Here is a 12500-nt window from a genome sequence, read left to right as displayed (position 1 = left end):
CTCGGCAGAGCAAGCAGCTGGGAGTTAAAACCGCAGCTCAGCTGCAACTCCCTGACTCCCCGCCTGTCGTTTGACGCTGCACCTTTTTTTGTGGTGGCGGCAGGCTGCTGGTCCCCCATTTCCGTGATGGAGAGGGAGGAGAGTGTAGACCAGAGGAATGGCACTGTGCTGTCACTGGGTTGTAGGGCCCAAGACCCTGGTCCAATCAGAGGCGTCCAACAACCTAGTGGAGCGTCATCTGAAAATAAGACAGAACAAGCTACCTGAAAACGTGTTTGATGCACTCCTGCACTTAGCTCACTGCATGTCCAAACACACACATTGTGTATATGTGTGTGTGTGTGTGTGTGTGTGTGTGTGTGTGTGTGTGCCTGTTCTGGAACATGAGTCTGTGAGATTTGACTGAAGGTCAAAGTGCAGGGGGAGGAGGATGACATGACCCCTGAGGCTTACGCACCTGTGGGTTTGGGGTGCACACTGGCTCGGTTTTCTCCTTCTCTGAAGGATCGGAGCTGTGTGAGATAGCCTGACCTCTGACCCCACCAGTGGTGCCAACCCAAAGCCCAAACTGGTCCTACACAGTGGCAGGCTTGGCTTACACCTACTTAGTCACTGGCTTTGAATTCATATACTTTCCACATTCATGGTGAGTGAATGCATTTGTCTAGGAGAAAGGGGAGTGCGAGAAGAAAAAGAGATAGAGAGAGAGAAGGAAGGGAGGAGAGAGAGAGAGAGAGAGAGAGAGAGAGAGAGAGAGAGAGAGAGAGAGAGAGAGACTCCACATGGGCCAGATATTGAAGCTACACCGAATAGTGTGAACATGACAATTCTGACATTTCCTACACAGGGCTAAATGCAATGACCCCTGTTTCCACACATAAAGCTTTTCTCACATGACACAAAATTCAAAGAAGCTCTGCTATACAGAATACAGAATACAGCAGATTACCTGTGGGACACTGTAATACAGTAGATTACCTGTGGGACACTGTATTAATGCAGATTACCTGTGGGACGCTGTAATACAGTAGATTACCTGTGGGACACTGTATTATTGCAGATTACCTGTGGGACACTGTAATACAGTAGATTACCTGTGGGACACTATATTACAGCAGATTACCTGTGGGACACGGTAATACAGTAGATTACCTGTGGGACACTATATTACAGCAGATTACCTCTGGGACACTGTAATACAGTAGATTACCTGTGGGACACTGTATTATTGCAGATTACCTGTGGGACACTGTAATACAGTAGATTACCTGTGGGACACTATATTACAGCAGATGACCTCTGGGACACTGTAATACAGTAGATTACCTGTGGGACACTGTATTATTGCAGATTACCTGTGGGACACTGTAATACAGTAGATTACCTGTGGGACACTATATTACAGCAGATGACCTCTGGGACACTGTAATACAGTAGATTACCTGTGGGACACTGTATTATTGCAGATTACCTGTGGGACACTGTAATACAGTAGATTACCTGTGGGACACTATATTACAGCAGATTACCTGTGGGACGCTGTAATACAGTAGATTACCTGTGGGACACTATTATTGCAGATTACCTGTGGGACACTGTAATACAGTAGATTACCTGTGGGACACTATATTACAGCAGATTACCTGTGGGACGCTGTAATACAGTAGATTACCTGTGGGACACTGTATTATTGCAGATTACCTGTGGGACACTGTAATACAGTAGATTACCTGTGGGACACTGTATTATTGCAGATTACCTGTGGGACACTGTAATACAGTAGATTACCTGTGGGACACTATATTACAGCAGATTGCCTGTGGGACACTATATTACAGTAGATTACCTGTGGGACACTATATTACAGCAGATTGCCTGTGGGACACTATATTACAGTAGATTACCTGTGGGACACTGTATTATTGCAGATTACCTGTGGGACACTGTAATACAGTAGATTACCTGTGGGACACTATATTACAGCAGATTGCCTGTGGGACACTATATTACAGTAGATTACTTGTGGGACACTATATTACAGCAGATTGCCTGTGGGACACTATATTACAGTAGATTACCTGTGGGACACTGTATTATTGCAGATTACCTGTGGGACACTGTAATACAGTAGATTACCTGTGGGACACTATATTACAGCAGATTGCCTGTGGGACACTATATTACAGTAGATTACGTGTGGGACACTATATTACAGCAGATTGCCTGTGGGACACTATATTACAGTAGATTACCTGTGGGACACTGTATTATTGCAGATTACCTGTGGGACACTGTAATACAGTAGATTACCTGTGGGACACTGTAATACAGTAGATTACCTCTGAATCCGAAGAATTCTTTGTAGTAAATGGCTGAGCCTGAGCCCATATATATTTATGACTTGATTATATTTGCCACGAAGAGGAATGACGTAAAGGCAGAAGATTTTATTTTTTTATTTTTTATTTTTATTTTATTTTTTTTACAAAAGACTTCTACGCAGCTCCTTAACTATGGTGTCCAAACAGCCTGCGGACTGAATGTGCAGGAGAAAAGCTCACTTCGTCTTTAACACAGCCGTGGAAAGCTCGCCACGGCTGCCGTGCTTATATTTAGACTGAACTTTCTGCCTTGTCTGTCTTTGCTGAGTCTTTAAGAAGGAAGGGGGCATGCCACCATTCACCGCCGTTCACAAGGGGGAGTAAACAATCAACAGCCAGGGTTACGTAATGTGTTTATCTCAGGTCCAAGAAGTCTCAGCATCCGCGTGCGGAAACGTGTGCGTGTTTGTTGACTGTTTATCTGTGTGAGAATTTGTCCTTGTGTGGTTTTATGCCCTTGGTCACTGCAGAGCACCCACCTTCTCGTGTGTGTCTTTGTTGGAATAAATCTACATTGGTCTTAATCAGAGTTTCATAGTCTAAATTTATATTTTTTTGTGAACAATTGTACAGAATGGTTGTGTTTGCGGGAATGAGTCACAGTTTTGTGTGTGTATGAGTGTGTGTGTGTGTGTGTGTGTGTGTGTGTGTGTGTTTGCGTGTGTGTGGACAGGTATGTGACTGATTTCATTTACCCTAAGTGGTAGGTATAATAGGTTAGTATTCTAAGAATGTGTGGACCAAGAAAGGTGGTCCCAGGGTTGTACTTTGAGATCATGGGTCATGGGTAGATCATCTTTGTAGATCATGGGTAATCTACAATGTTGCACTCTACCCCGCTACCCCTGATGGCTTTCTTAATAAGGAGTCCAAGGATCATCTCTCATGCATGAGCTACTACTTTTTAGATACAAATCTTGCTAGTTTCAGAATTGGTGGGGGGGGGGGGTGTTTGTCTCCTGTCAGCAATGTTTTGGTCATCGTTTGAGATAACTGATGCAACCCATATTGAAAAACAATACTGACTAAACAGTGGGTGCATCTATACCCGATGGTGTGTATTTATATGAGACTTTTGTCTGTCACTGCCCATGTTGTTGTGCATGTGTCAGTGTATATGACTGCATGTCTTTACCACACCATTCTTAGTTCAAAACTGGCATGACCTCATCAGTGGGTCATGGTGAGAGTCGTCGTCCAGTTGTCAGGCACTGCAGCCTGGTGCAGGGTGAGGAATGCAGTGGACCGACTGGCTTACACTCAGACCTTTAAAAACCTCAGGCTGGACACTTACACTCACCTCTTACCTCCCTGTTCAAATTACTTCAACATTCCACTGATTTTTTTGACTCTGCAAGCGTGACCATTTGCGGAAGTTGACACGGCCATCCATTTGCACAAAATAATGCCTCCATTATAAGGTCATTATATCCGTATGTTTGTGCCCTCGCTCGGTGAGTGTAAACAAATAAAGGTGAAAGAATGAGTGCATTTGTAAAAATGGGTTTATTATTTGTAATTTTAGTCTTAACCATTTAGTGCCAAAGTGAGGTTTGTCCTTGCAAGTGAAACGGGAGTGTCTGTGGGGATAGTCCCGCTCCGGTGAAGGCGTGTGCACGTGTTCTTGCGGCCGCGGAATGCCGAAGCTGTGGAGTTCGGAATTCACGGGACAACTTCTATTTTGCCTTGCCACACTGCCGACTACCTCCAATCTCCTCCCAAGCTGCGCCGTGCAGAGAGACTTTTGCCAGAGCAGCGTTACTCTCGGGTGTCCGAGATCCCTAATCACGGGTCTGACCCTGATCGGACGGCTTTCTGCAGAGGAGGGGGCCACGGTATGCAAACTGTGGCGTGGACCAGATGGGCCGTGTGTCAGCCCGAGAGGAGCCGGGCGTCCGAGTCACGGCCTCTCCGCCTGAAATGCCCCCGTGAACGGATGGGAAACGGCTCTCTCCGCGCAGCCAGGAAACGGGTTTAACAATGAGGGCGTGTATGTTTGTGCGGAGTCAAGGTGGCGGTTTATGGGGCTGCACCTACCGTGGGGACCCCCGCCTGCACTCCACACGTGTCCAGTGAGGCTCTGGACCCTGGTCAGGGACCCGCACACCAGCTGTGGGGTGTCTGCTCGGCTCACCACCGTATTCGGGGCTTGCGATGCGCTCCAATATTAGGTCAGATTTTTAAATCTCTCCAGCTCTCTATCCCCCACCCACCAACACACACACACACACACACACACACACGTAAGTGGGCTAGAAATGGATACAGCGGCCTTGTTTCTCTGCAGGATTCCATAATAGGAGGGAACTGTGTAGCTGAGCACAGCCAATCCCTGCCGAGCTCTGCGGGAATAGTGACAAACTTGTGGCCACGGTTTATGCAGGTAATAACAGTTCTACATTTCCAGAGAGCTCTGGAAGGAACAGCCTTCATTACCCATAGGGACTAAGCTCTGTAGTGGAAAACAGCAATTTGATTACAGCAGGGAATTGCGGGTAGTATGTTATTCATCACAGATCTGGGGGCACGGATTTGAGATTTCCAGGTGCGTCTGGTTAGTTATGTTACACCTCAGGAACAGCGGATTGCGGGTGCACTTCGACCCTGCGGGGCTACAAGCCAGAAACAGGACTGCAGGGCTAATCCTACTGTAGCCAGTCAGGTGCTCCAACCCCAGCAGAAATCTGCCTGCCCTGACAGCAGTTTCCCAAGGCCGTGCCGAACACCGACACGTCACGCTTCCTTTCTTCCTCCACTCCTCCGCTCCATCTCACTCTGGCGGTCCTCTAAGCGGCTTCCCTGACGGAAGACCAAAGGCCGCGGCTTTTCGATCCTAAACTGGAGCCCGTTCCAAATGTAAGCCCCAGATCCCCCCTTTTGTTCCCCGTCTCGCTTCCTCTTGTGCCCTGGTTTCGTGCTTCCGAATCTTTCCCCAATCTGTCTTGCCCTCCACTTTGCCTCTCCCTCTGGTGTCCTACGTCTCGCTTCCCTCCGTCGGAAGTTCTAGTGGCTGTCCCGGCTCTCCCTCCTCAGACGCCCGTGAACCGAAAGGCCATACAGAGTCCTCTCGCCCAGTTGCCGGGGAGTTTGAAAGCGCTTGGTATCCATCCGCTGCGCGCTTCAGACAACACCTGATCACTATTCCTAGCACTCTTGCTTTCAAAGCCTTTCGTCATCCCTCCTCGAAAAGCAAAAAACGAAAAGGCCTGTTAAAAGTCAGACGGCGGCTCTTCGCAGACAAAGAGTGGCTTTCTCAGAAAATCCGACGTACCCGCGCACGTCCTCCGGCTCGACGATGTTGGGTAATCAGAGGAGCGTGGCGTGCGCCCGCCTATAAGTGCCGGCAATTAAGACGATTAACTGAGTGTCCCAGCCTTTCGCTCAGCAATGATTGGTCTCAGAAAAGGGGCCCAGCTGACCCCCCGGGTGGATCCTGCACACGGCGCCCACTGCGGTTCAGAACAGAGGAATGAATGGATGGATCAGAGTAAGAGAAAAGGAGAAATGAAGTCTCATTAAAGGAAAAACAAAAAGCCCACGTAAGCATTGTAAAAGTAAAGAATTCATAGTGAGGACTGTGGACGAAACCTCCTGGTTAGTGGACAGGTGGTGTCAGCGACCCGTTTGAGTCAGATCACTAGCACCAGATCATTAGCCTGCGCGGCGGCGCTAGCGTCGGTGCTAATTGCTATCAGCATTCATGTCAGGACTGAGCGACTTCAGACTTGCTCTGGGCTAGCTGACTGGCATTGCTGCTAGCGTGAAGCCGTTCAGATGTGTGTCGCAGTTAGCATCAGCGCTAACCGACAGATGTTAGCAGGTAGCACGAGGGCAGTTGAGTAATTGAGCAGCTTGTCTCCGAGCCACTGCTGTCTTGTCTGTCTTGCTGGACGCGTGACCTCGTTACATCCCCGCGGCCCAGTGCGGTCAGTCTCCTCGGCGTAATTAAAGATTAGCATGCTCATTTGTGGCAGGATTAAATAAAGAAGTCTAAAAGGAAGGTTTTGATTGCAACACAATTTGGTTTCACTACAGCGTTTTCACTTTAAGTGAGCAGACTCCCTATAAATCCCCCCTGCTGCCAAAAAAACATTTATTTCAGTTTAATTTATTTTCCATTAGAAGTGATGCAACTATGAGACTGGGAGACATCTTGGCTCAGGATGTACTAGCCAGGAATGAGAAAAAAACCCTCGCTTTGCTCCAATGCATTGCATTAACTGCGCTGGCTGCATGTCTGGCACGTTAGTTTGCAATCCACAAAGACTGTGCATTATTGATGCGCTAAACTCTGCGCAGCCTTTGCCTAACACATCTCTAGAAGATTGACTCTCCCTCTATTACTTCTCCTGCCCCACCCCCCTTTTTCCTCATAAACTATTTAGCAGAAGTCAGTTAGCTAGTCGGCTGCAAAGTACATAGCCGTCTTCGTTGGAATAAATCTACATTGGTCTTAATCAGAGTTTCATAGTCTAAATGTATATTTTTTTTTGTACAGAATGGTTGTGTTTGTGGGAATGAGTCACAGTTGAGTGTGTGTGTGTGTGGTTAGTGTTCATGCAGCTGAAGCAACACCCTCACAGTACAAAATTGCCTTTCAGTGCTGCTCCAGGGGCAGGCTTTCATACCTGAAACCTAATGAATCCCTCACAACACACAATGCAGAACTGATTTCAGATCAGCTTCACAGACCACACTGCAGTGAGACAATGAAGCTCTCTGCCAGCTGCCTGTTTGAAGGGCGAGGTGGTAACAAGGAACTACTGGTGAAAATTGCTACAGGAATTCCACAACACCCACGCACTCTGGCACACACCTACAGGCGCACACCTCCCTCTCGGACGTGTTTCCATCCCAACGTGTGGGCTTCGTGGAGGGGAGTGGAAAAAGCAGGTCCCCCTTCGCCCGCCCCCAGGGGCCCATGGCCAGGGCCGGCAAGAGCAGGAAAAGCCCGCCGCCCACAGCGCTGCATATTTGTGGCCGAGCCTTCCTCTGCTGCCACGATCGCCTGCAGTCGATTTGCAAGGAAGGCTGTTCACGCCGTATCTCTGCATGCATTTAATGGCTCAAACGCACACCCACACGCGCGTTTTTTTTTTTGCTGTTGTTGTTGGGTTTTTTTTTTGGCAAAGCTGCGGGCTTTGTACTGATTCCCACGGCACCTCGAGAGGGAACGACCTGCCGATGCGAAGTGGGCCGGAGACGGGACGAGAGGAGAGGAGGGGAGAGAGAGAGAGAGAGAGAGGGGGGAGCAGAGAGATGCGGGGCGAGGGAGCAGCAGGATGTTCCTCTGTCAGCAGGAGCGGTCGCACGCCAGTAGGTTTTGTTTTGCTTTTTATGGGACGAGGGTGAGCGGGTGAGAAAATGCCGGCGCTCTGGGCGGAGAGGAAACATTCGCTTACCACAGAGGGTAGCATTACTCTTACACAGGATATGGAAATATGCGCCCTGCCAAGGAATTCTCATGTACAGCAGTTAGACCCGACACACACACACACACACACACACCTCTTTTCTGAGTGGTATAAGCCTTCATCTCTTACCCTACACTCTTATTCTTCCTCTCTTCTACTCTCTCCTCTCCTCCGCTACAGTAAATAGGCCGATCAGCTCTTCCTAACCTACTTCTCTGTGCTCTGAAATAGCGCAGCGAGGCGCGAGGCGCTGGGTGGTGGGGTGGGCCGGGGTGGGCCGGGGCGGCCTGGGGGTGCACAGGTTTTACGCCTCTCTTGGGGGAACGGCGAAACGAGGTCCGTCGTTCCCCACCAGGAGCTCTCTCCCTCCGCTGGCTGGCTGCGGGAAAGTCCTCCGGGTCCGTATAATGACGCGTCTGTCCTATAATAAGGCTAGCCTCGTGTGCCCAGCAACACAAGCCTCCCTCTTTGTCAGGAGTGCCGAAGGGAGAAACAAAGTTATGGTTGTGTTTGCCGGAGTCAAACCGATGGCCGTGTCTGAGTTTTGGCTTTGGAAAACAAACTGCCATCTCATTTCTGTCTGACTCCTTGGATGGAAAGAGTTTGTGCACCTCGGTTATGATACTAGTGATATTTCGAGCCAAAGCGGACTCGGAACGTGCATGCTAACACGCTCGCGCGCGAGCCTACACAGATGCACCCGCAAAGCTTAAGGATCCACTCCACTCCCATAGAACTGAAGTATATATCTGCTTCACTACAGAGCAGGGCTCCTCTCTGCTCCTGCATGGGGAGGCGTCTCTTTCTCATCTTCTTAATTAATAGATAAAATGCTTCCTCTAAACCAAGCTGTTTAAATGTGGGCACAACAGATGAAAGGGAGCCTATGTTTAACATCTTGGACATACTGTTATATCTTTGCCAAACAAGCGTGCAGGTACCGCAGCGTTCCCGGTAATGGCATGTGAGTCGAGTAGGTGCACCGCCACATCAAAGGCACGCGCGGCTTTGCCACAACCTTGAACACTCTCATCTGAGTCGACTGCTCAGGAGCTTATTGACCCGTAGAGGCTCCTGGGAAGAGCCAGTGTGGCGAGAGCAGCAGTAGCACCTTTTCCTGGTGCAGGTGTAATGGCGTCGTGTACACGGAGCTCGAATGATCCGTTTACTGTAACCGAAGCAGCTAGGCTGCACGCGGCATGATTACTGAATACTAGTCAGCTGGTAGGATCCCGCGTGAATGGGTCAATGGGTCATTAGCATCCAGCATAAGGAAACCAGTGTACCAAGGCAACAATAGACAGTGATTCATCTTTTACCAAGGCTGCACGCTTTTGTTTTGTCTTGGATCTGTGCTTCGTAAATGAATGTATTGTTAATGAAGGCGATTGCCTCATATTCATTTGACTCAGTCAGTTTAATTAAGCTATTATCGGTAACGAAAATTAATAAGCCAAGTGGCATTCAAGCCACTATTACTGAGTAATGCAAACATGCTTTGTATTGTACGTGGCCGGTCTGTCAACACCTTGTAAGAAGTTTGTGGCATGGAAAGTAAACCGAAAGTCGTGTAATCTCTCATTACCTGAGATCAAAGCTCTGTCCGCGTCAGATCCAAAACAGAAACCTAGTTTTGCACCAGTACCTGTATAGGGAGTCAAGAGTGCAAAGATCAATCTGCGGGCAGTAGGCTGACGGTAAGGGTGATTTTGCTTCCTGCCACAGCTTCTCTGAAAACAGAGCAGCGTTCGTTCAAATGTGAGTTCACACGGAGTAGCGGCGGAACGGAGACAGGCAGAGCCACATTCTTCTGCCAGCGCGCAGACCTGTTGCAGGATCCGCATTCTGCTACAGCAGTTTTCTGCCACTCTAGATATGTCCACACAACAGCCACGAACCGAGCGCGGAGACGCCTGATGCGACCAGTCGGTCATTTTAAGATGGAGTCCCAGTTTAAAAAGTGGAATCGGGAGTGTTCCTGGTTGCTTAGAGTTTAATCCTGCAACACTGGCCACTTTGTAGATAAGATTGCATACCACTGATTTAAAGGATGTCACATGTTAGAGTAATAATAGAATATTGGTGTAACGATGCTTAAATAGGATCTATACTTGAGATAAGATAAGATCTGCAAGCAGCGTGCTGTGAGGTTTACCGGTGTCTCGGTGTTCTAGGCGTAGCTTTATTTGGCTCCTTCTCTCCTCTGTGGTCTCCTGCCATTGACTTCACCCGGGCGTCGCCTGACCCTGACCTGTCTCCATCTGTGTGCCCGCGCTGTGTTGCCATGGCAACACCTTGGCACTTGAGGCGGTGAGGTAGACAGCAGAAGGTCGATGACTACAGCTCGGCCATCCGGGGCATCTGAAGCACGCGGGTGGCCTTCCCAGGGGAGCGACGGGAACGACGAACCGCCCTCCCCACTGACGGAAGGTGCGGTCTAGAGCTGTTGTTCTCCAGTTGGGCTTGGCAGTAAGGATGCTAAAGAGAGTGCTGTGTCACTATGCTGTCCTTACACAGCTTCTCAAAGGGTCGCTGAGAGTTAATGCTCCGGTTCGGTTACTATCATGGTTGAGAGGGAGAGAGAGAGAGAGAGTTTAGAAGGGGAGAAGGGTTTTAAGCCAAGGACATAGATGACCAGCACAGCCTGCCTGAGTGCACATAACTCCATCCTAACAGTTCATAACGGGCGTGTACCAACACTTACATACTGACACACTTATCTGGCATCTTTCATTATAGATAGAAATCAGTGAACTTTAGTTCTTTCCACACTGGCATGATGCTGATCTAAATCTGTTTATTGTGTGATGATGTTCTAAAAATAAATACCTTCTTCAATGGCTCTTATCTGTTCAGGTAACATTGCTCAACACAGCACTCCTAGCTGGAACTCCTGTAAGCGTTTGTTCCTGTGTGTTGTAATGCACAGGTAGCTAGCAGACAGGGACGCATTGTGCGTGTGCCTTTGGGAGACCGAGCACAGCGATTACAGCGTGGTTTGACAAGAGTCGGGCAGAGCAGGTGCGCGCTCAGTGTGCACACGGGGAACACGGTGCCATCTGGCACAGGGATCCCCCTCCCTGTAGGGCGAGTGAGAGCAGGGGGCGTTGGAGGTAAGTGACCAGGGTAATTAGAAAGCCACCCACCCCAGACAAGGAAGCAGAAGGAGTGGGAGCTTGTCTGAGCTGCGCCGGAGCAGGGAGAGGACGCGCAGAGCATGTGACGAATCTGTCGGCTTCCAGAGGCGCAACAGCAAGGCGCCGTGGGTCAACCGGAACCGTAATGGGCACCCACAGAGAGGTGGGGTTTAAACGAGCGGTCCAAAAAGCGCCCGGCGGCACCACGTCTTTTCAGGCACAGATTCAGAGTTCAAATCAGTCTTTCCTTAAAAGGCATTTTTTTTGCTTAAGGAACCACAAGAAAGCACCCGCGGCCATTTGCGAGAGGACGCTGATTCGCTGGGTTGGAATGTGAGCAGACGAGGTGTCTCGTGGGACAGGAATATGGCATTTGTTAAATAGCTATGAGGTTGCTTTCGGTTCATAACTGTGCTGAAGTTTCAGTTTTTGTCTACCCTGACCTCTAGATGCTGTGTGCATTTCCTTGTTTGGCATATAAGCGTAAACGGCATGCAGACATTGCATTAAACTCGGGTGACTTCTGACCCATTTGGCCTGCCATACAGATGGTAAAGCTCACAATATAATACAGAAGTTCATAAACGTTCCGTTAGTACAAGAGCGAAGTATACAGTATACAATGTCCTACATAAAATGGAGTAATAGTGTTCATATTATGTAAGGTACTGAATGATGGTTCATCTCAAATTAATCTCACTTGCAGTAAGAAGTGCAGTTTAATTCGAACAGAAGTATTTGTGCAAAATGCACTATGACTGCTATTGTTATGCAGTAAAGTGTGTCTGCCATTCATCCTTATTTACACGTTACAGTGATGACGGAGTGATAGCATAGCCGTTATTATGAACTGAAAGGGACATCCTCGATCGCGAAAGCAAGTCTACACCTGCCCGTGCGTTTTGCCCCAACACTGTGATGGGCTATGACGCTCAGTGGACCAATCAGGAGCTCAACAAAGCCCGCACTGGAGCTGACAAGGACGGAAGCTTTTTCCAGTGCATTTTTCAGAGCTGTGCTTGCGTGTTGTGTCTGCAGAACTCATGAGTCTGCACTACTTATGGTACAATAAGGATAACTATAAGGGACACCACTTGTTTGTTTGTTCCTTTGTTTGTTTCATGCAATGGACGGAAGAACGGCGATATATAGATTGGGCTGTCTAAACTATCTATCACTATCACAGAGATAGGAATGGCAGATGCAATTGGCTTCAATGATAAGATCAACTGTTTAGAGACTGAGCTGTTACTGTGGAAGATGCCTTTACGTTGATCGCTGCCCTCCTCCACAGAGACCTTATTTTCTGTCTGCATGTCTCACATATGCAGAGTCATCATAATGAATATTAATAATAGAAATGGAAAGCTGTGAGCACCATGTTCACAGGGTGTTCTGCTCTTGATTTTGGGGGAGGGGGTCAGGAATTGGGATATCTCACTCAGCTCTCTCTCTCTCTCTTTCTCTCTCTCTCTCTTTCTCTCTCTATCTCTCTCTCTCTGTCTCGCTTGCTTGCTCTCTCGGTCTCAGGTGTGCTGCTTGACATTCAGAGACACTTCAGCGTAAGC

At 48.6% G+C, this 12500-nt stretch overlaps 1 protein-coding gene and 1 long non-coding RNA gene across 2 annotated transcripts in view; one reads left to right on the top strand and one right to left on the bottom strand.

The window, feature by feature from the left end:
• LOC145658965 (uncharacterized) overlaps nucleotides 1-678 on the bottom strand; it is an 11971-nt gene extending 11293 nt beyond the window's left edge. The window contains exon 1 of the long non-coding RNA XR_014124859.1: nucleotides 1-678. This exon is cut by the window's left edge and continues 515 nt beyond it. This is a non-coding gene — a long non-coding RNA (uncharacterized LOC145658965).
• Nucleotides 1-12500, top strand: part of spns2 (SPNS lysolipid transporter 2, sphingosine-1-phosphate) — a 63635-nt gene that overhangs the window by 6780 nt on the left and 44355 nt on the right. The window contains exon 2 of the mRNA XM_026998551.3: nucleotides 12463-12500. This exon is cut by the window's right edge and continues 28 nt beyond it. Coding sequence (XP_026854352.2) covers nucleotides 12463-12500 — 38 coding nt within the window. The remainder of the gene's footprint in view (nucleotides 1-12462) is intronic.

This window comes from Electrophorus electricus, chromosome 8, assembly GCF_041902795.1.
Source record: "Electrophorus electricus isolate QZ-2024a chromosome 8, ASM4190279v1, whole genome shotgun sequence".
NCBI lineage: Eukaryota > Metazoa > Chordata > Actinopteri > Gymnotiformes > Gymnotidae > Electrophorus > Electrophorus electricus.
Note: the sequence above shows the minus strand (reverse complement) of the source record. Positions and strands in the feature narration are given on the sequence as shown.